Raw genomic sequence first — 26,333 nt, 5'->3', positions numbered from 1 at the left:
CCTACGGCCTCCTCCACGTATCCTGATGTACTGGCCTGTCTCCTGGTAGCGCCTCCATGCTCTGGACACTACGCTGACAGACACAGCAAACCTTCTTGCCACAACTCGCATTGATGTGCCATCCTGGATGAGCTGCACTACCTGAGCCACTTGTGTGGGTTGTAGACTCCGTCTCATGCTACCACTAGAGTGAAAGCACCGCCAGCATTCAAAAGTGACCAAAACATCAGCCAGGAAGCATAGGAACTGAGAAGTGGTCTGTGGTCACCACCTGCAGAACCACTCCTTTATTGGGGGTGTCTTGCCAATTGCCTATAATTTACACCTGTTGTCTATTCCATTTGCACAACAGCATGTGAAATGTATGTTCAGTGTTGCTTCCTAAGTGGACAGTTTGATTTCACAGAAGTGTGATTGACTTTGAGTTACATTGTGTTGTTTAAGTGTTCCCTTTATTTTTTTGAGCAGTGTATATCACTTTCAACAGGATTTTTATTTTTTAAATCACTGGAGGATGTCATGAACCATGTAGAATGGCCTTTTAAAAATCGCACATTACTTCAACAACTTCAGAGTTTGTGTCCCTGTTTCATAAGATAGTACTCACTGTATTTACTGGTGTTAATCAGATCTCCAGTCTTCTCTTTTTAGTCCTCCTCTAATGTGACAGTAATCTCCCCCTCTTCATCCTTCATTCCAAAAACGTCTTCATCTTCTTTCACAGTAACATCCTCCTCTACTCTGAAGGCGTCTTTCACTGTAACGTCTTACTCTTCGTCTTTCACGGTAACAGCCTCACCCTCTACTTGTTTTTGTATTGTAACAGCCTCCTCTTCCTCCTCCTCTTTCACGAGAGCTTCTTTCTCCGTCCAGCAGACCTCCTCTTCTTTAGCAGGAGGAGAGTAGCTTAGTGAACTCATGGTCGGGGATAATAGCTAGTTAGCATTAGCGACTAGACTAGTGCTAACTTAACCAGCCAGCTAGTTGACTTACAACGTAAATATTACATGAAATGGGCAGCTAGTTGTTTGCACATAAGTATGTTAAATCATAGTGGCAAATAAACCACTAAATTGTCTAAAGAACTTGAATGTTCCGACTTTGTTGGCTAGCGAGCTACCGAGGTGGCTGCAGTTGTTGAAGAAGCGTTCCGTCCACTAGATTAAACGTCACACTAGAAACATCGCCTGAAAGACACATATCGCCATCTGCTGTCTGGAGGGAGGAAAGGGACAACTTTTTTTCTTCCTTCATTGAATTATAATATTATACAGAAATTCAGGGAAACGTTTTTGTTCTCCATTAAATAAGAATATTATATCAACACGTAACAAAGAGCAAGAAGTGTTGTTTGATTAGTTCAGATTTTTTTTTAATGAGAATTTAAAACAAACTACATTTACTCCACATCTGTATTTCTGATTCAGTCAAATAACTAGATATCAAAATAAGCACCTAGTTATTGATACCCTTGATAAAGATGAGCAAAAATTACTGTATAAAATAAATGAATAAACTTTACCCACTACCAGGATATTTTAGCCCAAAGCCTGGTTCCCTCTCTGCTAGGAGGCTGAAACTTGGCCATATGTGGATCTTCCAGCAAGACACATCAACAAATAAATTGTAAAATGTATAAAATAATATAACTTCCCTTTATTTTGTTGGTGTAACAATACATTATGTAGATGTATATAATGAACAGACTAGGTCTATACTGCTCCTACATGGTGTAACAATTGGAATTGAAATGGTGAAGCATTTGGAAAGTATTAAAACCCCTTCACTTTTCCATTTTTTTCTGACATTACCATGGCAGCCTTATTCTAAAATGGATTTTTTTTAAATAATTAAATACTCAATCTACACATGGTACCCCATAATGACAAACAAAAACACATTTTTAGATTTTTTTTCTAATTTATTAAAATATACTGAGAAATCATATTTACATAAGTATTCAGACCGTTTACTACGTACTTTGTTGAAACACCTTTGGCAGCAATTACAGCCTTGAGTCTTCTTGGGTATGACGCTACAAACTTGGCACACCTGTATTTGGGGAGTTTTTACCATTCTTCTCTGCAGATATTCTCAAGATTTGTCAGGTTGGATGGGGAGCTGTAGATGTATAGTACTGTTCAAAAGTTTGGGGTCACTTAGAAATGTCATTGTTTTTGAAAGAAAAGCACATTTTATGTAAACATTGTGTGGTCCTTCTTGTTCTTTAACAAAGCTTTTGTAAACAGTGTGTCACGCAATGACCTGAGTATTCTTTGTTTTCTTTATATATTTTGGTTAGGTCAGGGTGTGACATGGGTGATGTATGTGTTTTTGAACTGTCTAGGGTTTTTTATAGGTTTATGGGGTTGTTTACCATCTAGGTGTTTATGTATGTCTATGTGATGTTGCATGTTTGCACTCAGTATTTATAGCGGTCATGTTTGTTTTGATATGTTGTTTGTTTGTTTAGTGTACTTCGTGTTTGTTTTCATCTATCATTAAAAGGATGTATTCACATCACGCTTTGGTCTCCTCAATATGACGATCGTGACAGAATAACCCACCAATAATGGACCAAGCAGCGTGGTAACGGCCAGCAGGAGCAGCGGCAAAGAACGCAGGACTCGTGGACTTGGGAGGAGATTCTGGACAGCGAAGGACCCTGGGCACAGCCAGGGGAATATCACCGTCCCAAAGCAGAGCTGGAGGCAGCGAAAGCAGGCACCGTGTTATGAGGTGGAGCGCACTGTGTCCCAGGTGCGTGTGCATAGCCCGGTTCGGTACATTCCAGCTCCTCGTATCGGCCGGGCTAGAGTGGGCATCGAGCCAGGTGCCATGAAGCCGGCTCTACGCATCTGGTCTCCAGTGCGTCTCCTCGGGCCGGCCTCCATGGCACCAGCCTTACGCATGGTGTCCCCGGTTCGCCAGCACAGCCCAGTGCGGGCTATTCCACCTCGCCGCACTGGTCTGGCTACGGGGAGCATTCAACCAGGTAAGGTTGAGCAGGGTCGGTGCTCAAGATCTCCAGTGCGCCTTCACGGTCCGTTCTATCCGGTGCCACCTCCACGCACTAGCCCTCCGGTGGCAGCCCCCCGCACCAGGCTGTCTCTCCGTCTCATCCCTACAGGTGCTCCCGCCTGTCCAGTGCTGCCAGAGTCTCCCGTCTGTCCTGAGCCGCCAGAGTCTCCCGTCTGTCCTGAGCCGACAGCCAGCCAGGAGCTGCCAGAGCCGGCAGTCAGCCAGGAGCTGCCAGAGCCGCCAGTCAGCCAGGAGCTGCCAGAGTCGCCAGTCAGCCAGGAGCTGCCAGAGCCGCCAGTCAGCCAGGAGCTGCCAGAGCCATCAGCTAGCCAGGAGCTGCCAGAACCGTCAACCAGCCAGGAGCTGCCAGAGCCGTCAGCCAGCCAGAAGCTGCCAGAGCCGTCAGCCAACCAGGAGCTGCCAGAGCTGCCTGTCACGCCGACGATGCTGGAATCTCCCTCCTGTCCGTAGCTGCCAGAGCCGCTCCTCAGTCCAGAGGCGCCTTTCCGTCCAGTGGCGCTCTCTACGATGATCTTCAGTTCGGGCCCCCCTGCGAGGGTCCAGCTCCAGAGGCGCCACCTAAGTGGGCCAAGACTGAGGTAGAGCGGGGTCCACGTTCCGCACCCGAGCCGCCGCCGTGAAAAAGGCCCACCCGGACCCTCCCCTTTTGATTAGGTTTTTGCGGCCAGAGTCCGGAGAGAGAGAGGAACCTTTGTGGGGGGGGTTAGGTTTTTTGTCTAGGGTCTTTCTGTCTAGGGTTTTTTGTAGGTTTATGGGGTTGTTTACCATCTAGGTGTTTATGTATGTCTATGGTTGCCTAGATTGGTTCTCAATTAGAGGCAGCTGTTTATCGTTGTCTCTGATTGGGAACCATATTTAGGCAGCCATCCTCTTTGGGTATTTCGTGGGTTATTGTCTATGTTAGCACTCAGTTTTGATAGCGGTCACGTTCGTCTTGTTATTTTGTTTGTTTGGTTAGTGTACTTCGTGTTTTTTCATCTTTCATTTTAAAAAATGTATTCACATCACGCTGCGCTTTGGTCTCCTCACTATGACGTTCGTGACACAGTGTTTTTTCATGCAGCAATTCAACCATGAAGGCGTGATTCACGCAGTCTCTCCTCCTTCACATCTGACTCCTGATGATCAACCTCCTGATGATCAACCTCCTCCTTCACATCTGACTCCTGATGATCAACCTCCTCCTTCACATCTGACTCCTGATGATCAACTTCCTCCTTCACATCTGACTCCTGATGATCAACCTCCTCCTTCACATCTGACTCCTGATGATCAACCTCCTCCTTCACATCTGACTCCTGATGATCAACTTCCTCCTTCACATCTGACTCCTGATGATCAACCTCCTCCTTCACATCTGACTCCTGATGATCAACCTCCTCCTTCACATCTGACTCCTGATGATCAACCTCCTCCTTCACATCTGACTCCAGTGATCAATCCAGAGCATCTTCTTTCTTGGGGGAATCCCGATGGACGACGTCATCCAATAGGCCGTCATCACCACCACCTCCCACAAGTTAATAGTCATTTAGGTTATCAATAGGAAGAACATTAGCAATATGTCCTGTCTGGTAACTTGTCTAGTTCAATGGATTTATATTGGCAGGTAAACAGGGAGAAACCCCATTAATAAAAACTCTGTTGTATCTTAAACTGCGGAAAAACTTTTGGAAGTCTTTAACTGTATCAAAGTCTGTGGCCTGTGATGTTGGGACAAATGATAGTCCCTTATTATACAAGAGACAAAATTCACAAATTCTACAGCACAACGGCAGAGTCATGTCTTCAGTGTAAAATTAACAATGACTCAATAATCCTTCTGGGAATGTTAAAACGTCCAAAAGTTATGGGAGGTGTTAGAAAGTTGGCTGTCAGAAGTACTGTTATACAATGTAAAATTACTTTTAATCTGTCTGTCTGTATATTTCAAGACATGACATTTGAGTGTGCAGTGAGATACCCCAGAGTTGGACGATACTTTTCTCGTCAATCATCTTAAATACTATACTTAATTAAAACCTGGAAATCAACTGATCCTCTGTTGTTAATTCAATAGAAAGGTCAAATGCTTTATCTAAAAGTTGAAAGTGACGGAGAGAAATAAAATGGTGCTGATGCGGGCGCTGGAGATGGAGGTGTGTTCTAGTGTGCCTGTGCAGGTGTGATGTAGTTAATGGAGGTGTGTTCTAGTGGGTCTGGGCAGGTGTGATGTAGTTAATGGAGATGGGTGTGTGTTCTAGTGGGTCTGGGCAGGTGTGATATAGTTAATGGAGAGGGAGGTGTGTTCTAGTGGGTCTGGGCAGGTGTGATGTAGTTAATGGAGATGGAGGTGTGTTCTAGTGTGCCTGTGCAGGTGTGATGTAGTTAATGGAGGTGTGTTCTAGTGGGTCTGGGCAGGTGTGATGTAGTTAATGGAGAGGGAGGTGTGTTCTAGTGGGTCTGGGCAGGTGTGATGTAGTTAATGGAGATGGGTGTGTGTTCTAGTGGGTCTGGGCAGGTGTGATGTAGTTAATGGAGATGGGGGTGTGTTGACAAAATTACATTTTTAATTTTTTCTTTACTCAAGTTGAAAAAAGTTCAAATAGTTTTTTAGGGGTGTAGGGTGGAAGCTGTCTCCGCGTATGAGGGAATTACTGTCAGTGGTCGTCCTGTATAGGTCTGTGTTAAAGCCACCCCCTTCCCTCTTAATAAAAATGTCCAGGTAACTTGTTCATGCTCATCAAAGGTGAGGATGAATTTCAGATGTTCACTGCTTGTATTGATGATGGAGTGGAATCGATGAAGTTCCTCTGCTGTCCCCTGGAATAGAAGGAACACGTCATCAATGAAGACTTTTTCAGAGCCTGATGAGGTGCTAGAATGGATTGTTAGGGCTGACATTCACATTCTTCTCAAACAACCCCACATACAGATTGGCATAATTAGATGCTATTTTTTAAACTACAATGACCATAATGACCTACTTGTCTTGTCTGTGTTCCTTTTACACCTGCTATGTAAAAGAGACAGAATAATGCACAATGGTCAATGCTATCTGGAATCCTTGGGACATCCCTACCCTAAACCCTAACCTTAACCCCTACCTTAAACCTTTTAAAAGTCAACTTCAACGGGCTAGGGACGTCCCAAGGATGTATCTCTACCTGCAAATACATGATCTAAGTGATTGATAGTTGGTATTCCGCAGTCATAAAGCCTTATTTCCTTGAATGAACTACTAAAATAGTGATTTTGTCAGACAGCATAGACGGCAGCTCTAAACTTTGAGTGACTGATCCATTCATCCTTCCATCCCTCCTCAGCCTTCCTGTCCTCTGAAGAGGACAGAGTGAGGGTGGAGCTGAGTCAGAGAGCTGTTGAGGGACTGGTTAGGAAGAACACTTCTACAGCCAGAGAGGTGAGAGGTCACACATGGTTTAGATGGTAAATATTTATGTCCCCTTAGCAGTTCATCACGTTAGCAAAAGGGAAAGGTTCCATTATCTATGATTATTTACATTAGTGCAAATTGTCCACTGATGTGGGTGTAGTTTCTCACTTCTTTTGGTTGTATGAAAGTTAATTTCCCCTCAGGCACAAACATTTGTTCTTTGATATTATGAAGGTAATTTGTGTAGAATGTACTTTTCCCCACTCATTCACCCCATCTCTTTACGTTGCTTATTTATATTCAGTGGCCTGACTGCATCCAGACTGTCAAAGGCCCATCCTGGTAGATCTGAACCTAATGCAGCTTGGAGTGATCAGATGACAGAAGTCACATTTAGGTGCCAGGTGTAACTGAGGCCATAGATGCTCCATATACATTACTTTTGAGTGTTTTTTATAATATGACTAAATGTGTTTCTTTCTGTGTTGCAGGGGCAGTCAAGAAATGGAACAGCAAGGCCACAGAACATGACATAAGCAGAACTGGGGAGACCACCTCAAGCCCCTGGTAGAGCTGGGGGTGGTGTTTACCATTCCACCACGCCTTCAGCAGGCTGGAAAAGTGTGATTGATACCATTTTTCATACTAAGATGGACCAAGAGTCTGTTGATTGGTCAGTCAATAGGTTAATTTGTTTTGCAATATGTTCAAATCAAATCAAGCTTTATTTATACAGCACATTTCAGACAGGGATGCAACACAATGTCTTCACTAGAAAAAAAACAATGAAAATACAGAAATATTTAGTACACAACATAAGAAGATAAAAAACAAGGTTAACAACTTAAAGACTAATGAGCATCCTAAAAAACTGCCATTGATTAAAATGTTAAAATATCCAAATCAAAATATAAGCTTGTTTTTTAGGAGGGATTCTGAAATGTGGGATGTCCAATGAAAGTTGACTAGGGACAACAACTGGGACTTAAAAGACACCCACCATGAGACCCACTAAATCTGCCCAAGAAGAGGCACCCAAAAGAAAAACCCACAAACTTAAAGACAGGAAGCAAACCAAAAAGGTTGAGCAACTAAAGGTGCTGACTCTCCACATCTATCAAGACAACTGGGCCAGACACTCTTAAATAGAATCTGGACCAGCTCAGGTGAAACACCTTCCCACTAATGAGATGGACAAGCCAGCACAGGTGTAACACATACTGACTAACGAGGTGACACCAATCAGTGCGTTAATTTGAAGAATTAGCTAGCTACATTTTGAAGTGTTGCATTTTGATTCAAGTGGGTCACCAATGTTTTAAGTGGAACACAACTATTTTTTTGTTACTCACTTTTTGTTAAATCACCTAAATAGTTTCATTTCAGAGCCTGGATTTTTCCCCTGAGGCTAAAATCAATAGAACAGGTGGTAAACGTTTAGGGTTCAACATTGTGACGTCATTAAAATACTCCTACTACAATGTTAAAACATTCTACATTGTGACATCTTTAAATACTCCTACTACAATGTTAAAACATTCTACCTTGTGACATCATTAAAATACTCCTACTACAATGTTAAAACATTCTACATTGTGACATCTTTAAATACTCCTACTACAATGTTAAAACATTCTACCTTGTGACATCATTAAAATACTCCTACTACAATGTTAAAACATTCTACATTGTGACATCTTTAAATACTCCTACTACAATGTTAAAACATTCTACCTTGTGACATTAAAATACTCCTACTACAATGTTAAAACATTCTATATTGTGAAATTAATTCATTGATATCATGAAACAACTCCTTTATGTATTTTCTGATGTTTAGTCAGAGATCTTTTATCAGATTATCTCTTCCCACATCGATATCACAAGATATTTCTCTCCTGTGTGTGTTCTCTGGTGTGACACCAGGCTGTTAAGCAAAGTAAAACTCTTCCCTCATTGAGTACAGCTATAAGGATTCTGTCCTGTGTGTCTTCTCTGGTGCAAAGTAAGCTGGCAAGATGTAGTAAAACCCTTCCCACATTTACTACAGCTATACGGTTTCTCTCCTGTGTGTGTCCGCTTGTGTATATTCAGGCTGTCTGGCCGTGAAAAACTCTTCCCACATTGATCACAGATATAAGGTTTCTCTCCAGTGTGTGTTCTCTTGTGTAAAGTCAGCTGGCTAGATGTAGTAAAACTCTTCCCACATTGACTACAGTTATAAGGTTTCTCTCCTGTGTGTGTTCTCTGGTGTGTTGTCAAACATCCAGATGTACCAAAACTCTTCCCACATTGACTACAGTTATAAGGTTTCTCTCCTGTGTGTGTTCTCTGGTGTGTCTTCAGACATCCAGATGTACCAAAACTCTTCCCACATTGATCACATTTAAAAACTTTCTCTCCTGTGTGTGTCCGCTGGTGAACTATCATGCTGTTTAGCTGAGTGAAACTCTTCCCACATTGGTTACAGCTATGTGGTTTCTCTCCTGTGTGTGTTCTTTGGTGTATCTTTAAATAACTAGATGTAGAAAATCTCTTTCCACATTGATCACAGCTATAAGATTTATCTCCTGTGTGTGTCCGCTGGTGTACTATGAGGCTGTTAAGGTGAGTAAAACTCTTTCCACATTGATCACAGCTATAAGGTTTCTCTCCAGTGTGTATTCTCTGGTGTGATTTCAGGGTTTGTAGACGAATAAAACTCTTCCCACATTGATTACAGCTATATGGCTTCTCTCCTGTATGTGTTCTCTGGTGTATAGTTAGATAGCTAGATGTAGAAAAACTTTTCCCACATCGATTACAGCTATACGGTTTCTCTCCTGAATGTCCCCGCTGGTGTACCATCAGGCTGTTTAGCTGAGTAAAACTCTTCCCACATTGATCACAGCCATAAGGTTTCTCTCCAGTGTGAATTCTCTGGTGTGATTTTAGCGTTTGTAGACGAATAAAACTCTTCCCACAGTGATCACAGCCAAAAGGTTTCTCTCCAGTGTGAATTCTTTTATGTATTTTAAGGTCAACTGAAGAATTGAATATTTTCCCACAGTCAGAGCAGCAGTGAGTTTTTTTCCCTGTAGGTCTCTGCTGGTGTTTCTTGAGGAGTTCTGATCTGGAGAGACTTTTCTCTGCCTTGTCAGCATCATGATGTTGTTGAGGATCCCCAGAGGATCCACGATAGTCCCGTCTCAATCCTGTGTGTATCACAAAGTCAGACAGATGGTTAAATGCCCACAACAGCAGAAGTCCACTGTTTCAGGTAAAAGGTGATGCCCAGAGCATTCCCATGAGGTTGAACAACAATTGATGTCTGTTAAATTTGACAATTAAGACAGTCAAGTTAGCAACAAAAGTCATTTTGTCTTGTTTTCACATTAGTAGTAACTAGAAATAAGTTATTAAAGTTGTTGAAATCCTAACAGGCTCGCGTGCGCTCGCATTGCAAAATAAAATTAGAAATCTATATTATTCAATTATTGCACCCACACTGCTTGCACGTGCCAACGAGCATCTGCGTTGCTAAGGGCTAAAATAGAAGTCAGTTCTATTTGTGACGCAGATCGCGCTGCAAGTCCTGCCTCTCCCATCTCCTCATTGGTTTATAGAAGCAGGTACCCACGTGCCATCTCCTCATTGGTTATACCCACATGGGTGACTGAAAGACGAACGTGGTGGTAATGCACCTAATTTATGAAAGTTGCCAATCGTAATATAAAGTCAAGAGAAGAAAAAGTCTGGAAGGAAGAGAGATGACAAGAAACAATTCGGTTGACCATTTAAGTTTGGATTAATTGGTGGAGTAGAGGACCTTGTGCATTTCAGGTAAAATAACAACTCAATGTATCCCAGGACAAATTAGCTAGCAACAGCAAGCTAACTAAATAGGACAAATTAGCTAGCAAGTGCAAGCCAGCTAGCTAAATTGTCATAAATGTCTAATGCTTTTCGACGTGTCCCCAAATTAATATAATTGGTTCAGAGTTTGTTTTGATATTTTAACCTACATGTCGTGATCGTGTTTGGTGTGAGGGGACAAAATACAGGTATGCACGATGGCGCGCAGCCAGTTTGGGTTCCGTGAAACAGTGCGGCAAAAAACTTTTGGTCTCCGATATAGGCCCCTTTCTGTGTTTGCTAAAATTGGCGCACGATGGTGATGCAAATGCAATTTGGTTGAAGAAACTCCTCCCTGTTAATGAGGAAACCGCTAGTTATGGATGTAGTATATCTGCATGGGCCAAAAATGGTGAGCTTAGATTTAAGTTTTCACAATGTATTCTGAATATTACAGCACACTATCAGCGCAAGATCAGGACTGCAACTCAAGGAAACTCACATTCAGCTCTGTGTCTATTCACTAATTCACCACTGTGGGGGAAAACTCAGGGGGTCATCATTGGCTGACTGCAAAAATAGCCTCCATTTTCAGGTTGCTTATGAGTGCATTTCACACTACTTCGGATTATAATTATATGGCTCGCTTGAATCTCCTGCTTAATACGTTTGTGTTGTCACAAATCAACTGCTTTACACTTAAAAAACACTTCAACCAGTAAAACGCTCTTTGGCTAGCTTTGCCATCAGCATGACAATGAGGGTTTGTACACTAAGTGTTTAACAAATTAACCCATAGTTTCACCTAACAATAACATAGACCTACTGTAGGACGCATAACGCCACCTAACAATAACATAGACCTACTGTAGGACCCATAACTTCCCCTAACAATAACATAGACCTACTGTAGGACCCATAACGTCACCTAACAATAACATAGACCTACTGTAGGACCCATAACTTCCCCTAACAATAACATAGACCTACTGTAGGACCCATAACTTCACCTAACAATAACATAGACCCACTGTAGGGCCCATAACGTCACCTAACAGTAACATACACCCACTGTAGGACCCATAACTTTACCTAACAACAACATAGACCTACTGCAGGACCCATAACTTCCCCAAACAATAATATAGACCTACTGTAGGACCCATAACTTTACCTAACAACAACATAGACCTACTGCAGGACCCATAACTTCCCCAAACAATAATATAGACCTACTGTACGACCCATAACTTTACCTAACAACAACATAGACCTACTGCAGGACCCATAACGTCACCTAACAACATAGACCTACTGCAGGACCCATAACGTCACCTAACAATAACATAGACCTACTGTAGGACCCATAATGTCAACTGACAATAACATAGACCTACTGTAGGACCCATAACTTCACCTAACAACAACATAGAACGAGGACTTTAAATCATTTAATATTTCAGGTGAAACATGGAATCTAAAATGTATTTGTCATGACATTTCATAACCTGATCACCAGATAATTTTGTGAATAATCCCACTAGGGTACTCTGTAATGTGTTGTCATTCTAAATGCCCTGAATTAAGGAAAAAAGCTATGTGTGTTGTACAATAGCCTATCCATCAAGGAACAGTTCTCTACACATTAAGAGCAAAGTATCTCTGTTTTCACTAACGAGACCCTACTATAAATCAAACAGACAATAACACATTATTAACACCAATTTGTTAGGGATGTTGGATCCAACGTGGAGCACGGCATAACTGTCTTTACCACAGTAATGAATGAAGAAGCACTTCATGCACTGTTGTTGCATGTCGTGATGTTTGTCATTTGACTGGCATTCAGAAAATGATTTCCTGGATCAGCTGATGATAGTTGAACATGTGACTAACTAAACAGCTACAGTATTAAGAATGATGTAATTATTGAAGAACCGCATTGATGACAGCATCAATTTGGGTGTTGTCAATAAAGTTAAGGTGACTCTCGGTTAGAACCATTGGATTTAGCAAACTCTGAAATTATTTAGGATTTCTGTGCCAATGAAAACTGTTTTCCCAGCGTAACATAAGGAGACAATAAATGTTACGTAGTTAGAGAGCATTTCAGAGATCTGAATACAAAAAACTGTACTAACAGGACAATAACCTAAACCACAAGGCCAAATCTACACTGGAGGATGATCCTTCCGCAAGTTCACCTACGGAAACCTTGTTACGACTTTTACTTCACCTAGATAGTCAAGTTTGATCGTCTTCTCGGCGCTCCGCCAGGGCCGTTGACATTGAATTTTCCTGAGTGGCCTAGTTACAGTTTGGACTTAAATCGTCTTGAAAGTCTCTTGCAATACTTGAAAATGTCTTTTTAGCAATGATCAACAACCAACTTGACAGAACAGGAAGGATTTAAAAAATAATAATTAATATTCACATGAAGATCAGTCACCTATTGGATGACATCACGACTTCCCATCAAGCCAACTACTTGAAGGCCTTACTATGACATCACTCACTCCTTTTTTTTGTATTACCTTTATTTAACTAGGCAAGTCAGTTAAGAACAAATTCTTATTTTCAATGACGGCCTAGAACAACCTTGTCAGCTCAGGGATTTGAACTTGCAACCTTCCGGTTACTAGTCCAACGCTCTAACCACTAGGCTACCCTGCCGCCCCTTCTAGTCTGCAGTTGTCAAAAAAACAAAAACATTTTGCTCAAAACATTCATTTATTTCCCTTTAGTGTGTTTCTACTTTACTGTATTTATATATCACTTTTCAACAGTAAAATGTGAAACATCCCTGGGGGACGTCATGAACAATTCAAAAACATATTCAAGTGTAGAACGCCCTTTTAAAAATCGCACACTAGTTCAACAATTGCAGAGTTTGTATCCCTGTTTAAGATAGTACTCACTGTATTTACTGGTGTTAATCAGATCTCCAGTCTGCTCTTCTTCGTCTTCCTCAAGTGTGACAGTAATCTCCCCCTCTTCATCCGTTATTCCAAAAACTTCTTCATCTTCTACTCCAAAAACGGCATCATCCTCCTCCTCTTTCACTCTGAACGCGTCTTTCATTGTAACGTCGTTCTCTTCGTCTTTCACGGTAACAGCCTCACCCTCTACTTGTTTCTGTATTGTAACAGCCTCCTCTTCCTCCTCCTCTTTCACGAGAGTTTCTTTCTCCGTCCAGCAGACCACCGCTTCTTCAGCAGGAGGAGAGTAGTTTAGTGAACTCATGGTCGGGGATAATAGCTAGTTAGCATTAGCGACTAGACTAATGCTAACTTAACCAGCCAGCTAGTTGACTTACAACGTAAATATTAATTAAATGGGGTAGCTAGTTGTTTACACATAAGTATGTTTAAATCATAGTGGCAAATTAAACCACGAAATGGTCTAAAGAACTTGAATGTTCCGACTTTGTTGGCTAGCGAGCTACCGAGGTGGCTGCAGATGTTGAAGAAGCGTTCCGTCCACTAGATTAAACGTCACACTAGAAACATCGCCTGAAAGACACATATCGCCGTCTGCTGTCTGGAGGGAGTAAACCCAGTTGAGGAGGGAAAACTTTTTTTTCTTCTTCATTTAATTATAAATATATAATTAATAATTATAAATTATAAATCAGTTTCGGGAAACGTTTTTTCCTCTCCATTAAATAAGAATATTATATCAACACGTACAACGAGCAACAAGTGTTGTTTGATTAGGTCAGATGTTTTTTACTCCACATCTGTATTTCTGATTCAGTCAAATAACTAGATATCAAAATGATCACCTAGTTATTGATACCCTTGATAAATATGAGCAGAAATGTATGTATAAAATAAATAAATCAACTTTACCCACTACCAGATATTTTAGCCCAAAACCTGGTTCCCTCTCTGCTAGGAGGCTGAAACTTGGCCACAAATGGATCTTCCAGCAAGACACATCAAGATCCACAAAGAAACGGTTAATTGGGCACAAAATCAAAATTTTCAATGGCCATCTCAGTCTTCGGACTTGAACTCCATTGAAAACCTGTGGTTTGAATTGAACAGGGCAGTCCATAAGCGCAGACAAAAGAAATCAAGGACCTGGAGAGATTCTGTATGTTGGAATGGTCTAAGATCCCACCCAATGTGTTCTCTAATCTCATAAAACATTTCAGTGCCGTTATCCTCCCGAGGGGAGGGTGCTGGAGTATTGAAAAGAAAAGATGGGTGGCAATAATTCAGACCCCTACCTTTTGAGAATTACATGTTAAACTATATCTCTTTCTCTGAGCAATTGTATCAGTATATAATAATATAATTTCCTTTATTTGTTTTTACATACAATATAGCTCAGTATTTGAATTCTGTACTTTATAAAGTCATTTTTGCTCATCTTTATCATGGGTGTCAACAATTTTTCCACCAATTTGTACCTCCATACTGCTGCTACATGGTGTAACGATACATCATGTAGATGTATATAATGAACAGACTAGGTCTATACTGCTCCTACATGGTGTAACAATACATCATGTAGATGTATATAATGAACAGACTAGGTCTATACTGCTCCTACATGGTGGACCAATACATCATGTAGATGTATATAATGAACAGACTAGGTCTATACTGCTCCTACATGGTGTAACAATACATCATGTAGATGTATATAATGAACAGACTAGGTCTATACTGCTCCTACATGGTGTTACAAAATAATTCAAATCTACATTTAACTCAACTGCGTTACCCACTCCAGTCAGCAGGTGGCAGTCTGGGAATTTAAGGCAATGCTGTTAGTGTAACATATAATCTAGTGGACCGAATGCTTCTTTCAACAGCAGCAACAGTTAGTCAGCCACCTCGGTCGCTTGCTAGACAACATAGCTGAACCAATACAGCTCTTTAGACGCTTTAGTTGATATTAGCCACTGTGTTTTAAACCCACTTCTGTCGTCTAGTTAGTTATCCGATTAAATTTCAAATTTACCGTGTTGTCATTCGTCAGCTAGCGGGCTGGTTAAGTTAGCATTAGCCTAGCTAGCTAACATCCTCGACCATGAGGTCACTAAGCTACTCTCCTCCTGCTAAAGAAGATGAGGTCTGCTGGATGGAGAAAGAGGAGGATATCACAGTCAAACAAGAAGTGGAGGGTGAGGCTGTTACTGTGAAAGAATCGGAAGATACGTTCAGAGTGAAAGAGGAGGAGGATGTTCCAGTAAAAGGAGAGGAGGATGCAGTTTTTGGAGTGAAAGAGGAGGAGGGGGAGATGACTGCCACATCCAAAAAGGAGGAGGAAGAAGAGGAGGAAACTGGATACCTGGTCCCGGTTTCCCAAACGCATCTTAAGGCATCCAATGGTTCCAACGGTAACTTAACCGTAAGATGGTTTTGAGAAACCGTTCACTGATTTACACTAGTAAGTACTGTCTTAAATACAGAGGCACAAACTCTGCAGTTGTTGAACTGATGTGTGGTGTTAAAGTGGAAATCTGCAATTGCTACATCCATATTGTGACTCTTAAATTATTTATTTATAGCCATTGATTCTTGCAGAATATAACACATGCCTCATGAGCTTAGTTCAACTGTTGTACCCCATCAGAACCCCAAATAAGCTTTTTTTTAAACAATGTAAATCAACACTGTATAGCCTGAACATGGTTAAAACTATAATGTTGATATCATGGGTGGACAGTCCTTGCATCCATAGGTCTGTCTATGAATTTTGAAAGTAGTTAATTTTCTCCAACCCCATCATCATCTTATCACCAAAACAGTGGTGGGATGACAGATTTGTTATTTTTGAACTGCAGATTGGTTAGTTGTGTGGATTTTTTAAACAGCAACAAAACGGCTGCCCAGAGACTTGGTTTGGTAAACAGCTGAGGGATGGGGGAAGGAGAAGTGTAACCACTCTCAAATTAATGGAGAACGCTATTGGTAACTGAGCTAAACGACTACCGCCCCGTAGCACTCACTTCCGTCATCATGAAGTGCTTTGAGAGACTAGTCAAGGACCATATCACCTCCACCCTACCTGACACCCTAGACCCACTCCAATTTGCTTACCGCCCAAATAGGTCCACAGACGATGCAATCTCAACCACACTGCACACTGCCCTAACCCATCTGGACAAGAGGAATACGTGTGAGAATGCTGTTCATTGACTACAGCTCGGCATTTAACACCATAGTGCCCTCCAAGCTCGTCATCAAGCTCGAGACCCTGGGTCTCGACCCCGCCCTGTGCAACTGGGTACTGGACTTCCTGACGGGCCGCCCCCCAGGTGGTGAGGGTAGGCAACAACATCTCCACCCCGCTGATCCTCAACACTGGGGCCCCACAAGGGTGCGTTCTGGGCCCTCTCCTGTACTCCCTGTTCACCCATGACTGCGTGGCCATGCACGCCTCCAACTCAATCATCAAGTTTGCGGACGACACAACAGTGGTAGGCTTGATTACCAACAACGACGAGACGGCCTACAGGGAGGAGGTGAGGGCCCTCAGAGTGTGGTGTCAGGAAAATAACCTCACACTCAACGTCAACAAAACTAAGGAGATGATTGTGGACTTCAGGTAACAGCAGAGGGAACACCCCCCTATCCACATCGATGGAACAGTAGTAGAGAGGGTAGTAAGTTTTAAGTTCCTCGGCGTACACATCACAGACAAACTGAATTGGTCCACCCACACAGACAGCATCGTGAAGAAGGCGCAGCAGCGCCTCTTCAACCTCAGAAGGCTGAAGAAATTCGGCTTGTCACCAAAAGCACTCACAAACTTCTACAGATGCACAATCGAGAGCATCCTGTCGGGCTGTATCACCGCCTGGTACGGCAACTGCTCCGCCCACAACCGTAAGGCTCTCCAGAGGGTAGGGAGGTCTGCACAACGCATCACCAGGGGCAAACTACCTGCCCTCCAGGACACCTACACAACCCGATGTCACAGGAAGGCCATAAAGATCATCAAGGACAACAACCACCCGAGCCACTGCCTGTTCACCCCGCTATCATCCAGAAGGCGAGGTCAGTACAGGTGCATCAAAGCTGGGACCGAGAGACTGAAAAACAGCTTCTATCTCAAGGCCATCAGACTGTTAAACAGCCACCACTAACATTGAGTGGCTGCTGCCAACACACTGACTCAACTCCAGCCACTTTAATAATGGGAATTGATGGGAAATGATGTAAAATATATCACTAGCCACTTTAAACAATGCTACCTAATATAATGTTTACATACCCTACATTATTCATCTCATATGTATACGTATATACTATACTCTATATCATCTACTGCATCTTTATGTAATACATGTATCACTAGCCACTTTAACTATGCCACTTTGTTTACATACTCATCTCATATGTATATACTGCACTCAATACCATCTACTGTATCTTGCCTATGCTGCTCTGTACCATCACTCATTCATATATCTTTATGTACATATTCTTTATCCCCTTACACTTGTGTCTATAAGGTAGTAGTTTTGGAATTGTTAGCTAGATTACTTGTTGGTTATTACTGCATTGTTGGTTATTACTGCATTGTCGGAACTAGAAGCACAAGCATTTCACTACACTCGCATTAACATCTGCTAACCATGTGTATGTGACAAATAAAATTTGATTTGATTTATTGTAGAAACCGTAACCCAATACCTAGCGACCTCGTCAAGAAGTTCAGACATCTTGGCGTAACAGTTATAAGGTGTTGACTTGACAGTCGCTGGACACAGGTTTGAGTTAAGCTCAGGGCTACCCCCTGAATTCACTACACTATAAATACAAGGACTGGCCATCCATGATGTCATAATGTGTAAGGGTTTTCCTGTGGTGAAGGAGAAGCGGACCAAAATGCAGCCTGGTGGTTATTCATGTTCTTTAATAAAGAAACTAGACATGAAATAACCAACAAAACAATAAATGTGTGAAAACCTAAACAGTCCTATCTGGTACAAACACAGAGACAGGAACAATCACCCACAAACACACAGTGAAACCCAGGCTACCTAAGTATGATTCTCAATCAGAGACAATTTTTCCTTTGGGTGCCACATTATCTGAGTTTTTAAATAAATTTTATCGGCAAACACACCCAATGTGATATAAAATTAGACCTAGAACCGTTAGAACTAGACATCAGAAGATAACCAGTTTAGCTACCAGCATTTATATTGTTAGCCACTGCTGCCTTTAACAGAAATCCCAATGACACCTGCCTCTGATTGAGAACCATACTAGGCCGAAACATAGAAATACCCCAAAACATAGAAAAACAAACAGACTGCCCACCCAAATCACGCCCTGACCATACTAAAATAAATACAAAACAAAGGAAATAAAGGTCAGAATGTGACTTAATGATAGTTTAACCAGGTTTCTAGGCTATATAGTATATTCTAGAATTCATCCATGATGTCATAATGATAGGGTGACGCTGGGCCAATTGTGCACCACCCTACGGGATTCCCAATCACGGCCGGTTGTGATACAGCCTGGATTTGAACCCGGGTGTCTGTAGTGATGCCTCAAGCGGGACTGCTCTTAAATGCAAGTAAAACTAAATGCATCTCCTAAATGGTCTGACTTATAATATGTGGACAACTACAAATACCTAGGTGTCTGGCTAGACTGTAAACTCTCCTTCCAGACTCATATTAAGCATCTCCAATCCAAAATGTAATCTAGAATCGGCTTCCTATTTCGCAACAAAGCCTCCTTCACTCACGCTGCCAAACATACCCTCGTAAAACTGACTATCCTACCGATCCTTGACTTTGGCGATGTTATTTTCAAAATAGCCTCCAACACTCTACACAGCAAACTGGATGCAGTCTATCACAGTGTCGTCCGTTTTTTCACCAAAGCCCCATATACCACCCACCACTGTGACCTGTATGCTCCCGTCGGCTCCCTCTCTACATATTCGTCGCCAAACCCACTGGCTCCAGGTCATCTATACGTTTTTGCTAGGTAAAGCTCTGCCGTAACACAGCTCACTGGTCACCATAGCAACACCCACCCATATCACGCGCTCCAGCAGGTATATCTCACTGGTCATCCCCAAAGCCAACACTTCCTTTGGCCGCCTTTCCTTCCAGTTCTCTGCTGCCAATGACTGGAACGAATTGGAAAAATCGCTGAAGTTGGAGACCTATATCTCCCTCACTAACTTTAAGCATCAGCTATCTGAGCAGCTTACCAATCGCTGCAGCTGTACACAGCCCATCTGTAAATAGCTCATCCAATAGATCATCCAACTACCTACCTCATCCACATGATTTTATTTAAGTTAATTTGCTAAATTGTAATTACCAAGTTACTATGGCCTATTTGCCTTACATCACTCCATTTGCACACACTGTATATAGATATATCTGTTGTGTTATTGACTGTACATTTGTTTATCCCACATGTAACTCTGTTGTTTGTGTCACACTGCTTTTCTTTATCTTGGCCAGGTCGCAGTTGTAAATGAGAACTTGTTCTCAACTGGCCTATCTGGTGAAGTAAAAATTAATTTAAAAAAATCTTTACTTTATTGACAACATCAAATGGATACTGTTATTAATGTGGTTCTTCAATAATTACACATTCTTAATACTGTAGCTGTTTAGTTACAGTCACATGTTCAACTATCATCAGCTGATCCAGGAAATCATTTTCTGAATGCCAGTCAAATGACAAACATCATGACATAGGTGACGTTGGGGTCCTACAGTAGGTCTATGTTGTTGTTGTTAGGTAAAGTTATGGGCCCAACAGTAGGTCTATGTTGTTGTTAGGTGAAGTTATGGGTCCTACAGTAGGTCTATGTTGTTGTTAGGTGAAGTTATGGGTCCTACAGTAGGTCTATGTAATTGTTAGGTGACGTTATGGGCCAATTTGGCAAACACTTAGTTTACAAACCCTCATTGTCAGGCTGATGGAAAAGCTAGCCAAAGAGTATTTTCCTGGTTGAAGTGTTTTTTAAATATAAAGCAGTTGACTTGCGATGATGACACAAACATTATATTAAGCAGGACATTCAAACGAGCCTTACAATTATAATCCAAAGTAGTGTGAAATGCACTCGTAAGCAACCTGTAAATGGAGGTTACTCCCCTGAGTTTTCCCCCATTCACATTCAGAAAACATTGTGAAAAACTAATATCTTTGTTCACCATTTTTGCTGCAGGCAGATAAACTACATCCATAACTATCGGTTTCCTCATTAGCAGGGAGGAGTTTCTACAACTAAATTGCATGTGCATCGCCCTCGTGCTGCAATTTTAGCAAACACAGAAAGGGGCCTATATTGGAGACAAAGGTCTTCTGGCACACTGCTTAGAGTTTCAACAACATGAATAACTTATTTCTAGCCTACAATCATCGATGTCACTACTAATGTGAAAACAAGACCAAATATGATTATTCTTGCTCATTTTAAGACAATTGTCTAATTATTTTTACATTCATTTTTACATTCATTAGTCCACTTTTATAAAAAGTGCACTAGAGTTCTAGAGCTTGTGAGTTCGGATTGTGTAAAGAAAATTTTGAAAATTAATAATATTGTTTATTATTATTTAGAAATACGTGTTAATTGTTTATATTATGTGTTTATATTTTTGAAGGTGAAGCATTGTCGTTGATTATAATGGAAGTTGGAAGTGGAAATGGAAGTTGTTTTCTGTTGGTGGTGAGAAAACTCGTCCATCAAAAATATAGGATATATTGTCTTAAAGGGGAAGGTTTTACAGGCTTTGGTTTTTACATTTATGTTTTGAGGTTGGACTTTATTTAGCACGTATAGCTCGTTAGCACGTAGGGAGCACTGATTGGTGTCACCTCGTTAGTCAGTATGTGTTACACCTGTGCTGGCTTGTCCATCTCGTTAGTGGGAAGGTGTGTCATGGAAATTTCCTCTATTTACCAAATCATGAGAGCAAACCACACACAAGTCAGAGTTAGTTATCAAAGTCCATCTTTAATTATATGAGCTCTATCACAACCCTGTGACTCTCAGATCAATTCAGTGTCTATCAATGAATTCTCTGAGAGTTCCTTACACATTGCAGCTGATATCCTTTAATAGCAAAAAACACACATAGTCAGACAGCATAGACATAATAAATCGTTCAGCTTTGTCTCCTAAACTATGTTATTTTCTCAAACTCAGAACCATAAACCAATTCTCCATATCAACAGGCATATATCAAATCCATCCTATCTTGACAAGATCACAGAGACACACTGACTGGCACACAGACATTGTGGAGCCAAGAGATACACACTTCACTTCTCCCCTCTCTCCGGCCCAAGCAACTTAGTCTTGACATAGAACAGATACTGCAACCCCGCCACAGTATTATACAAAAACAACATTCTGATGAGAAGTAACTTACAAACATATGATGAATATAAAACATCTTACCTATGTTACCAACCAATTCTGATTATTCCCCAACAGGTGTTTCACCTGAGCTGGTCCAGGTTCTATTTAAGAGTGTCTGGCCCAGTGCTCCAGTTGTTTTGATAGATGTGGAGAGTCAACACCTTTAGTTGCTCCACCTTTTTGGTTTTACTTCCCGTTTTTAAGTTTGTTGTGGGTTTTTCTTTTGTTTGTCGCTTCTTGGGCAGATTTAGTGGGTTTCATGGTGGGTGACTTTTATATCCCAATTGTTGTTACTAGTCAACTTTCAGTGGATACTGAGAGAAAATTTGCAAGATTATTTATAATACTTTTATTGCATCAAATGGTTGTTTTATTGCAACAGAATAGAGGGTTCTTATAACTATTGTGTCTGTGTGTTCTACTGAGGATGGGCCTCTGGGAGAAAACACTGATAGGAGATTTACAATGTCTTTTGGGTGATAAAACCTAACGAGACCGGATTCCAGAGCATGAGTTAATGTTTCTGTTCTATATGGTACCAGGGGGAGATGACCGCAGGGCCAGACCCTGGTCTCTACACAAAGAGTACTGTTTTTACAGCAGATACTGTCTGCTGAAAATTATAAGTATCTTTCATACAAATCTTAATCTTGTGACCCGTTCTATACATCTGTTGTTTATCATGTAGATTGAAAAGGGTATATCTTGGCTATGCAAGACCTTTGTGCTTTTGTCTCGTGGCTCTCAACGAATCATCTGGGGGTGATTCGTCGACCAGCCATCATTATTGTAGAACACTCAATTAATTAACATTATATGTGTGCGTTGTATTGACCTGCTCCCTTATTAATAAGTGAATAACGATTTAGTTTCAGAATAACTCTGACTTGTGTGATAAGTTTGTCTCCTCATTTGATAAATATATATAAATGATGTACAATAAAAACAACATACATTAAAAATGAATCATAGGTAAACTAACAATATTGTAGACTTGATGCTAAATACAGATGTTTCAGCTTTGGTGTGTATATCGTATCCACTTAGTTATGTTAGGAAGTTTGCCATCTTTATGACCGGCCCTGGTAACTTCACCCCAACTTCTCTTATCCCCAGAACACAGTAACTTATCAACATAAGTGTTTTTCTGACATTTTGGGGAAAATTACAAATTCAGCCCTAGCAGAGCCCCAAGTCCCATGGGGACGTCCTCGAGGCGTGGATGTTCTCCCCATCAAAGGCCAGCGGGATTTCACTCTCGTGGTGAAATGGATTTCCACTGATGTGCCAGAAAGGAGTGAAGAGCAGTGAAATCTGTGCCAACAGAAAGTAAGAAAAGATTAATACACATAGAATTAACAAAGAACATACATAGCTGTGGTTTTATATAAGCATGCACACCTATGTTTATGAAGAAACAGATGATTGGGGTAGTGGCATACCTTGTCACGAACATACAGGCCACGCGGGTCCTCATTGAAGAGGTTGGGCAAAAGCAGAATCACTGCTGTGGTCTCCAGTCCTAGTAAAGTAAAGCAATGATCTTACTACAGTTGCTAATTTGATTTAAAAAATACATTAGAGAAAGGGAAGGAATAAGAGCAATTACCTCTTCTGTACTGTCCTTCAGGGACTGTCAAGATGGCAGGATGATGTCCTCACCCCTGCCTCACCTCTCCCTCTGATTGTCCTTTATTTCTCTTTTTGTCTATATCCATTCCATGGACTTGATTCATTTCTGAGAAGATCTGAAAAGATAATATGCACACATTTGTATCCTAATAGATTTCAGTTTGTATTGACTGCTATGTAGGTTAAATGTACACTTCAAATGCAGCTGTCCTACAACATATCTGTACCTTCTTCTTGATCCTAATTGCATTGTGTCCATGTCCTGCCCTATAAGAATTTCAAAGGAAGAGAAAATGTGTCAAAGAATAGTCTTGCAAGCATTAAAAAAAATATATATATATATATTAAATACATATTGAAAGATAAATATTGAAAGATAAATGGCATCAACATACAATTGAATTCAAAATAGAAGAACATATTGGAGAAAGCACTAGCCAATACAGTACTGCCATACAGTAACAGTACACCCATACAGTAACAGTACTGCCATACAGGCCTAATATCACATTTCAAGATATCTTTGTACACAAATTGTTCAATATTTTATCACTTGAAAGATTATACGCAACATTTTGCTGCGTGGCAATACTGTGTTTGGATTCTGAAGGGCATTTATACAAAAGAGGTAGTCTAGACACTGTATTAATACCACCATGCATTTGAATCCCATCTACAGCTTCCATCTAAGATATTAATTTCCCTCCACAAGGGGGAGTACATGTAACGTTTCCAAAATGGGATAGTATTGTCCATGTAAGGTTTCCAAAATGGGATAGTGTTCTCCATTTAACGTTTCCAAAATGGGATAGTATTGTACATGTAACGCTTCCTAAATGGAATAGTATTGTCCATGTAACATTTCCAAAATGGGATAGTATTGTCCATGTAACGTTATGACCCCTTGTGAGTTTATAGTATTGCATGCTGTAGCATGCTATATAAAGAGGAAGACCTCCATTGACGATTCAGTTTGTTGTAACATCTCGTCTGGACAGGTCACCGTCGTTAGTTAGTTAGTTAGTTAATGTTAGCTAGTTAGTTAGTTAATGTTAGCTAGTTTATTCTCACAATAGTGAGAACGGCTCTAGATTGTAAACTTACATTAATGAAGTGTAATGCCATGTTGGCTTTATGGAAACGATATACAATATATGGGAAAGAATATAGTTCAGGGAAATAATCCAAACCTGGTAGTGCCTAGTTAGGACATAACTTTATCTAGCTAGATAACGGTACTGTACTGTAGCTCATACAACGCCGACGGTCAAACCCGGCTATCTAATATTTACCTTAATTAACTATAGTAACGTTATGGCAGCTATTCACAGAAAAACACCATTGTCTTCGTTATTCATTATTAGTATGTTATATTATTATTATATAAATTATTTCGAGACATACTCAGAGCCAAACATCAACCCAAACTTAACCTTTTTATCTTGTTGTCGCATCCAAACTTGTCACCATCGTTTTCAGTTGTAATTGCGAAGTTCCCGGAAGAAGTCCAGCAACAACGGAGGTTCCTCGATGAACCCACCTTCTAACAAGTTCTTTGAAGAACCTTTTGGGGCTGTTTTCATTGACCAAGAACCCTACGGTTCTTAGGGGATCTGAGAACAATTCCAGTTGAACCCTTCATTTTTAGAGTTGTAGTCGGCTCTATTTACTCTCAGATTCAAAACATGATGATTAGCATCAAGGATCATGTCAGCTGCTGCTGCTCCAATACAGTATGAGGTGAGACGGTGAACTGATGTTGATCTGGGCAGTCAGTCATTCATTCTGTACTTCGAGTCTGGTCTATCGTTGTTGGTATTGAAAAAGCCTACTGCACATTGTGGTGGAAAATCTAACCAATCAGGAGAGACTTTGTTATTTCTTCATACAATCAACCTTTATTTGATAAGAATTTCAATAATGTAGCTGGTCAGTCCTACACTCTGAGGTGGAAGGCCGAGAGCTCGATGACACAAGGAGTTCAGAAGTCTTATATAGTCAAACTATCTTGTGCATATAGAAAACACGTGATCTTGGTATGTGTCCGTGTGTGGAGAACGAGACACAGACTAACTGAATTGTTCGTCTCGTTCTGTAGCAACAGCTAGTTATTCTAGTTTACCAGTGAGGTGTCAAAACAACAGGAAATCACTCTAGACACAGTTCCTCTGAAGTAGATCAAAGGTTCCCTGAATTGGGGCAAGCAAGCTCCTTTGGCCTGTCTGCCGAGAGGGTGTATGGTTGCACACCCAGACAAACAACACATTAGAATTCATATAAACTTAAAGAGGCTAACATCGATTTTTCCCTCACAACATTGCACAGAGATAAATCAGATCCAGTCTGAACTGTGTGAACTAGTAGTGTGTTGTAGTTTCTCTAGAGATCAATCAGATCCAGTCTGAACTGTGTGAACTAGTAGTGTGTTGTAGTTTCTCTTGAGATAAATCAGACCCAGAATGAACTGTGTGATGTTGTAGTTTCCAACAGGCCAATATTCTACATAGTTTAGCGCATAAAACGTTGTAATTAACTACAATGACCAAAATCCACTGCGCGCCTACTTGTCTTGTCTATGTTTCTTTTACACCTGAGTTAAGTTGTAAATAAAGAGTAAAAACTCAGACGATAAGTAAAGCTCAAACCAAGTTTATTCACCCACTGAGTCACAGCTGCATAAGACCAAGACACAAGCGCTGGTATTTAACCCTTTATGCTGAGTCTCCTCCTTACTGGTATTTAACCCATTATGCTGATTCTCCTCCTTACTGGTATTTAACCCATTATGCTGATTCTCCTCCTTACTGGTATTTAACCCTTTATGCTGAGTCTCCTCCCTACTGGTATTTAACCCTTTATGCTGAGTCTCCTCCTTACTGGTATTTAACCCTTTATGCTGAGTCTCCTCCTTACACCTCTGTTGCTAGGCAGAACTGTTGTTGCCTAAATTCCTCCCTCCTCACGGCTGTCCTGTTGACTTGTTCCAGACTGTGGCCCTTCTACTCCCACCTCACGGCTGTCCTGTTGACTTGTACCAGACTTTGGCTGACAGACATTTTGACAGAATGTAAACGTTCTA

The 26,333-nt window shown here is 41.0% G+C and overlaps 1 protein-coding gene and 1 long non-coding RNA gene across 3 annotated transcripts; both read right to left on the bottom strand.

Annotated features, from left to right (window-relative positions):
* Window positions 1-5,557: 5,557 nt before the first annotated feature.
* LOC112229987 (oocyte zinc finger protein XlCOF22-like) lies at window positions 5,558-13,746 on the bottom strand. 2 transcript variants are annotated; one of them, XM_042310845.1, is made up of 2 exons: window positions 13,168-13,746; window positions 5,558-5,844 (listed from the first exon to the last, which is right to left on the bottom strand). In XM_042310845.1, the coding sequence occupies exons 1-2, from the start codon at window positions 13,490-13,492 to the stop codon at window positions 5,792-5,794; spliced, it is 378 nt and encodes a 125-aa protein (XP_042166779.1). In that variant the 5' UTR covers window positions 13,493-13,746; the 3' UTR covers window positions 5,558-5,791. The 2 variants fall into 2 exon arrangements, with proteins under 2 accessions (XP_042166779.1, XP_024251942.2); XM_024396174.2 differs by lacking the exon at window positions 5,558-5,844 and adding an exon at window positions 8,155-9,609.
* Window positions 13,747-21,692: 7,946 nt separating this feature from the next.
* On the bottom strand, window positions 21,693-23,523 carry LOC112229988. Its single transcript, XR_002950245.2, has 4 exons — window positions 23,482-23,523; window positions 23,232-23,370; window positions 23,065-23,144; window positions 21,693-22,936 (listed from the first exon to the last, which is right to left on the bottom strand). It is a non-coding gene; the product is annotated as an uncharacterized LOC112229988 (long non-coding RNA).
* Between the last annotated feature and the right edge of the window lie 2,810 nt (window positions 23,524-26,333).

Source organism: Oncorhynchus tshawytscha, linkage group LG32 (assembly GCF_018296145.1).
Source record: "Oncorhynchus tshawytscha isolate Ot180627B linkage group LG32, Otsh_v2.0, whole genome shotgun sequence".
Classification (NCBI taxonomy): Eukaryota; Metazoa; Chordata; class Actinopteri; order Salmoniformes; family Salmonidae; genus Oncorhynchus; species Oncorhynchus tshawytscha.
The sequence above is the reverse complement of the archived record's forward strand: the minus strand, read 5'-3'. Positions and strand labels throughout refer to the sequence as shown.